At 36.0% G+C, this 7747-nt stretch overlaps 1 protein-coding gene across 1 annotated transcript; it reads left to right on the top strand.

Annotated features, from left to right (window-relative positions):
• The first annotated feature begins 591 nt into the window (after positions 1–591).
• LOC123733129 (zinc finger protein 391-like) lies at positions 592–7412 on the top strand. The gene is made up of 2 exons (XM_045712504.1): positions 592–1283; positions 6348–7412. Exons 1-2 carry the CDS (start codon positions 944–946, stop codon positions 7232–7234), a joined length of 1227 nt encoding a protein of 408 aa, XP_045568460.1. The 5' UTR covers positions 592–943; the 3' UTR covers positions 7235–7412.
• The last annotated feature ends 335 nt before the right edge of the window (positions 7413–7747 follow it).

Here is a 7747-nt window from a genome sequence, read left to right on the forward strand (position 1 = left end):
GGTGATATACCAGGGACTGGGGATGTAGTTAGGTTTGTACAGTCTGGTGATATACCAGGGACTGGGGATGTAGTTAGGTTTGTATGCAGTCTGATGATATACCAGGGACTGGGGATGTAGTTAGGTTTGTACAGTCTGGTGATATACCAGGGACTGGGGATGCCGTTAGGTTTGTACAGTCTGGTGATATACCAGGGACTGGGGATGTAGTTAGGTTTGTACAGTCTGATGATATACCAGGGACTGGGGATGTAGTTAGGTTTGTACAGTCTGATGATATACCAGGGACTGGGGATGCCGTTAGGTTTGTACAGTCTGGTGATATACCAGGGCCTGGACATGCAGTTAGGTTTGTTTTCCTCTAGCTACTCTCCAGTTTGCTCCCAGCAGCATTAATAGAACATAGATCACTGTTCAACTAGGCTGCAGAGTTCCTATTTTGACAGATAATTCAACCAGTGTGACCAGTGGGTTTCTTTAAATGAATGAATATGAAACTGCCTTAAATACAGATGTGAAGGACAGTATGTTTTAAATTCTCACTCAAAATATGCACTGCTCTTTTGAACGTCTCAATATAATATTATTATTTAATGAAAGGAATGAAAAATACATTTGTGTGCAACAACAACTGCGTTTCCCTCCAGTCAGCAGACGGCGATGTGCGTCTTTCAGGCGATGCTGCAGCGTGACGTATAATCTAGTGGACGGAACACTTCTTCAACAACATCTAGTCAGCCACCTCGGTAGCCAACAGCCGAAACATTTAGACTGTTTCTGTGCATATTTGCCTCTGTTTTTTAAATATACTTCTGACATCTAGTTAATTTCCCCCATTTAAATGTTATAGGTACATTGTTAGTCAACTAGCTGGCTTGATAAATTAGCCTAGCACTAAACTAGTCGCTCATGCTAACTAGCTAGCTAGCTAACATCCCCGAACATGAGCTCCCTAAACTACTCCCCTCCTGTTAAAGAAGAGGAGGTCTGCTGGACGGAGAAAGAAGCTCTGGGGCTGAACATTGTCGTGAAAGAGGAGAAGGAAGAGGAGGATGTCACAGTAAAACAAGAAGTAGAGGGTGAAGCTGTTACAGTGAAAGAAGAAGAGAAAGACGTTTCAGTGAAAGAAGAAGATGCGTTCAGAGTGAAAGAGGAGGAGGATGTTACAGTAAAAGAAGAGGAAGAGGTGAAAGAGGAGGATGTAGTTTTTGAAGTGAAGGAGGGGAAACAGGGAGAGAGAACTGTCATATTGACAGAGGAGTCAGGAGATCTGATTACCACCAGTAAGTACTGTCTTAAAAACGGGCTCTAACTGCAAAGGGTTTGAACGAATGTGTTGTTTTAAAGCAGCATGCTACTGAAATTCTATACTTGAAAATGTTGTTCTGTACTATAGGAATTTATGTTATAATATAATGTTGAAGCTACATTTTAAATCCCTGAATGCTGATTGGCTGACAGCCGTGGTATATCAGGCCGTATACCATGGGTATGACAACATGTATTTTTACTGTTCTGATTACGTTGGTAACCAGTTTATAATAGCAATAAGACACCTCAGTGATAGATGGCCAATATACCACGGCTAAGGGCTGTATCCAGGTACTCTGTGTTGCGTCGTGCATAAGGACAGTCTTTACCCATGCTATATTGGCCATATACCACACTTCCTCTGGTCTTATTGCTTAACTGTAACATGTGTATACCATCAGAGTCCCTCCCACCACAAAATCACAACTTAATTGTCTCACAGAATGGCAAACAAGTTATAAATGAAACTTTTTGATGTGTGTCTATTGTAGGCCTTGTGTGGAGTGTGTATACCAACAAAAAGCAGATTTCTAAATAATGTTGGAGAAATACATAAAATAAGATGCATTATTGACATGAAATGGACATGTGTTATGGGGAGACTGAACATATTAGCAAAAGGACAAGCGTTTTGGGGTGACTGAACATATTAGCAAACGTTTGTAAGTCTACAAAAAAACATCAAATAAAATAGCCATTTCAAGGAAAGGCTGAACTAAAGAATTATCATTTAGAAAGTATGGTAATTATTACTTTAGAGATGAAGTGGGACACCAACAAAATGTTATTTACATTGGATCAAATACAGCCTATAACATGACATTATCTATTATTATAGAGCTCTGATCAGCCTATAACATGACATTATCTATTATTATAGAGCTCTGATCAGCCTATAAACATGACATTATCTATTATTATAGAGCTCTGATCAGCCTATAAACATTATCTATTATTATAGAGCTCTGATCAGCCTATAAACATGACATTATCTATTATTATAGAGCTCTGCTCAGCCTATAAACATGACATTATCTATTATTATAGAGCTCTGATCAGCCTATAACATGACATTATCTATTATTATAGAGCTCTGCTCAGCCTATAAACATGATCTATTATTATAGAGCTCTGATCAGCCTATAACATGACATTATCTATTATTATAGAGCTCTGATCAGCCTATAAACATGACATTATCTATTATTATAGAGCTCTGATCAGCCTATAAACATGATCTATTATTATAGAGCTCTGTTCAGCCTATAAACATGACATTATCTATTATTATAGAGCTCTGATCAGCCTATAAACATGACATTATCTATTATTATAGAGCTCTGTTCAGCCTATAACATGACATTATCTATTATTATAGAGCTCTGATCAGCCTATAACATGACATTATCTATTATTATAGAGCTCTGCTCAGCCTATAACATGACATTATCTATTATTATAGAGCTCTGATCAGCCTATAACATGACATTATCTATTATTATAGAGCTCTGATCAGCCTATAAACATGACATTATCTATTATTATAGAGCTCTGCTCAGCCTATAACATGACATGATCTATTATTATAGAGCTCTGATCAGCCTATAACATGACATTATCTATTATTAAAGAGCTCTGATCAGCCTATAACATGACATTATCTATTATTATAGAGCTCTGATCAGCCTATAACATGACATTATCTATTATTATAGAGCTCTGTTCAGCCTATAACATGACATTATCTATTATTATAGAGCTCTGATCAGCCTATAACATGACATTATCTATTATTATAGAGCTCTGTTCAGCCTATAACATGACATTATCTATTATTATAGAGCTCTGATCAGCCTATAAACATGACATTATCTATTATTATAGAGCTCTGTTCAGCCTATAACATGACATTATCTATTATTATAGAGCTCTGCTCAGCCTATAACATGATCTATTATTATAGAGCTCTGATCAGCCTATAACATGACATTATCTATTATTATAGAGCTCTGATCAGCCTATAACATGACATTATCTATTATTATAGAGCTCTGTTCAGCCTATAACATGACATTATCTATTATTATAGAGCTCTGATCAGCCTATAACATGATCTATTATTATAGAGCTCTGATCAGCCTATAACATGACATTATCTATTATTATAGAGCTCTGTTCAGCCTATAAACATGACATTATCTATTATTATAGAGCTCTGATCAGCCTATAAACATGACATTATCTATTATTATAGAGCTCTGTTCAGCCTATAAACATGACATTATCTATTATTATAGAGCTCTGTTCAGCCTATAAACATGACATTATCTATTATTATAGAGCTCTGCTCAGCCTATAAACATGACATTATCTATTATTATAGAGCTCTGATCAGCCTATAACATGACATTATCTATTATTATAGAGCTCTGTTCAGCCTATAAACATGACATTATCTATTATTATAGAGCTCTGTTCAGCCTATAAACATGACATTATCTATTATTATAGAGCTCTGTTCAGCCTATAACATGACATTATCTATTATTATAGAGCTCTGTTCAGCCTATAAACATGACATTATCTATTATTATAGAGCTCTGATCAGCCTATAACATGACATTATCTATTATTATAGAGCTCTGATCAGCCTATAACATGACATTATCTATTATTATAGAGCTCTGATCAGCCTATAAACATGACATTATCTATTATTATAGAGCTCTGATCAGCCTATAACATGACATTATCTATTATTCTAGAGCTCTGATCAGCCTATAAACATGACATTATCTATTATTATAGAGCTCTGATCAGCCTGTAAACATGACATTATCTATTATTATAGAGCTCTGATCAGCCTATAACATGACATTATCTATTATTAAAGAGCTCTGATCAGCCTATAAACATGACATTATCTATTATTATAGAGCTCTGATCAGCCTATAAACATGATCTATTATTATAGAGCTCTGTTCAGCCTATAAACATGACATTATCTATTATTATAGAGCTCTGTTCAGCCTATAACATGATCTATTATTATAGAGCTCTGATCAGCCTATAACATGACATTATCTATTATTATAGAGCTCTGATCAGCCTATAACATGACATTATCTATTATTATAGAGCTCTGATCAGCCTATAACATGACATTATCTATTATTAAAGAGCTCTGTTCAGCCTATAACATGACATTATCTATTATTATAGAGCTCTGATCAGCCTATAACATGACATTATCTATTATTATAGAGCTCTGATCAGCCTATAAACATGACATTATCTATTATTATAGAGCTCTGTTCAGCCTATAAACATGACATTATCTATTATTATAGAGCTCTGATCAGCCTATACACATGACATTATCTATTATTATAGAGTTCTGCTCAGCCTATAAACATGATCTATTATTATAGAGCTCTAATCAGCCTATAAACATGACATTATCTATTATTATAGAGCTCTGTTCAGCCTATAAACATGACATGATCTATTATTATAGAGCTCTGTTCAGCCTATAAACATGACATTATCTATTATTATAGAGCTCTGTTCAGCCTATAAACATGACATTATCTATTATTATAGAGCTCTGCTCAGCCTGTAAACATGACATTATCTATTATTATAGAGCTCTGATCAGCCTGTAAACATGACATTATCTATTATTATAGAGCTCTGATCAGCCTGGAAACATGACATTATCTATTATTATAGAGCTCTGATCAGCCTGGAAACATGACATTATCTATTATTATAGAGCTCTGATCAGCCTGTAAACATGACATTATCTATTATTATAGAGCTCTGCTCAGCCTATAAACATGACATTATCTATTATTATAGAGCTCTGATCAGCCTGAAGACATGACATTATCTATTATTATAGAGCTCTGATCAGCCTATAAACATGACATTATCTATTATTATAGAGCTCTGTTCAGCCTATAAACATGACATTATCTATTATTATAGAGCTCTGCTCAGCCTATAAACATGACATTATCTATTATTATAGAGCTCTGTTCAGCCTATAAACATGACATTATCTATTATTATAGAGCTCTGATCAGCCTATAAACATTATCTATTATTATAGAGCTCTGTTCAGCCTATAAACATGACATTATCTATTATTATAGCGCTGTGCTCAGCCTATAAACATGATCTATTATTATAGAGCTCTGCTCAGCCTATAAACATGATCTATTATTATAGAGCTCTGCTCAGCCTATAAACATGACATTATCTATTATTATAGAGCTCTGCTCAGCCTGTAAACATGACATTATCTATTATTATAGAGCTGTGCTCAGCCTGTAAACATGACATTATCTATTATTATAGAGCTCTGATCAGCCTATAAACATGACATTATTTATTATTATAGAGCTCTGCTCAGCCTATAAACTTGACATTATCTATTATTATACAGCTCTGCTCAGCCTATAAACATGACATTATCTATTATTATAGAGCTCTGCTCAGCCTATAAACTTGACATTATCTATTATTATAGAGCTCTGCTCAGCCTAAAATACGACATTATGTAGCCTGGCAGGTAGGAGCCAGTAACCGAAAGGTTGCTGGATCAAATCCCTGAGCTGACAAGGTAAAAACGCTGTCATTCTGCCCCTGAGCAAGGAAGTTAACCCACTGTTCCCTGGCTGCCGATGACGTGGCTGTCTATTAAGGCAGCCCCCCACACCTCTCTGATTCAGAGGGGTTGGGTTAAATACGGGACACACATTTCAGTTGAATCCATTCAGTTGACTAGGTATCCCCCTTTCCCTATTGTAGAGCTCTGCTCAGCCTATAAACATGAGAGAAAGATTAGATTTTATGTTCTACATTATTATTATTATTAGGGCGGCCACCAAGTTTTTATTAAATTATGTAATGTTCTGAAAACTGACTTCAGGTTTTTGAGGAATCTAGCCTCACAGGAAGACAGTTTTATTTTATGGAGGTTTAATTCAGTTCTCTGTTTAATATTTAACTAAATACTCTGTCTTTGGTAGGAGAGGGACCAGACTCTCACTCTGACAGCAGGGAGACTCCTTCAGGGGAACCAGACCCAGAGACGCCCAAACCAGCGAGACAACACCACTGTTCCCAGTGTGGAAAGAGTTTTAAGTGGTTAAGGAACCTGAAAGTACATGAGAGAACGCATACAGGAGAAAACCCTTACGAATGCTCCCACTGTGGAAAGAGTTTTACCAAGTTAGGGAACCTAAAAGAGCATGAGAGGACACACACAAGAGAAAAGAGTTTCCAATGTTCCCAGTGTGGAAAGAGGTTTACCCAGTTACGGTACCTGAAACAACATGAAGAAATACACACAGAAGATAGGAAGACCTACCACTGCTCTCAGTGTGGAAAGATATTTACTGGGTTAGGGAACCTGAAAATACATATGAGAAGACACTCTGGAGAGAAGCCGTACCACTGTTCCCACGGTGTAAAGAGTTTTACTCAGTTAGGGAGCCTGAAACCACATGAGAGGGGACACACTGGAGAGAAGCCTTATCACTGTTCCCACTGTGGAAGGAATTTTAGGTGGTATGCGAGCCTGAAGGAGCATGAGAGAATACACACAGGAGAAAAGCCTTACCACTGTTCCAATAGTGAAAATAGTTTTACCCATCGAGGGAGCCTGAAAGCGCATGAGAGAATACACTCAGGAGAAAAGCCTTACAAATGTTCCCGATGTGAAAAGAGTTTTACCCGGTTAGGGAGCTTGAAAAAGCATGAGAGAACACACACAGGAGAAAAGCCTTTCCAACATACTAATACACAGGAGGAGAAGACATACCACTGCTCTCATTGTGAAAATACATTTTCCCAGTCAGAGGACCTGAAATCACACGAGAGAATAGAGAGGCTGTGTTCTGACTTATGTTTTTGATTGAGAAATTGTGTTTTTGTTCATTCTACATTAAATCATATTGTATGAATGAAATCATACTGAAAAATAGGTCTACATGTTTTTCCCAGCTCAAGACATGATCATGTCGAAAATCGGATTAAAAGAGTAAAAAAAAAATGTTTTGATTATGAACTTAAGATTGATTGAATGCAAGTGTAAACCCTAAATGTTGTTCACTATATCATTGGGATATTTCAAACATGTTAATTATTAAATAGATTGATATTAGTATTTCTTCATTCAGATTGTCATTGTAAATGCGTATTGGTTCTCAATTGACATATCTGATTAAATAAATGTGAAATAAAGTAAATGCCATATTATTTTTGGGAAGTCTATTTGGTTCTATGTCGGGACTATAAGAATATTTTGAAGATAAATACACAAGGCAGAGTACGAGAGAGACAGAGGACGAGAGGTCAGTACAGTACTAACAACCAATGGAAATAGTGTTTTTCCTGTAATAGGGAGTTATTGATCAGTGGTTCAGCA

The sequence above is a fragment of the Salmo salar genome, unplaced genomic scaffold (assembly GCF_905237065.1).
Source record: "Salmo salar unplaced genomic scaffold, Ssal_v3.1, whole genome shotgun sequence".
Lineage (NCBI taxonomy): Eukaryota > Metazoa > Chordata > Actinopteri > Salmoniformes > Salmonidae > Salmo > Salmo salar.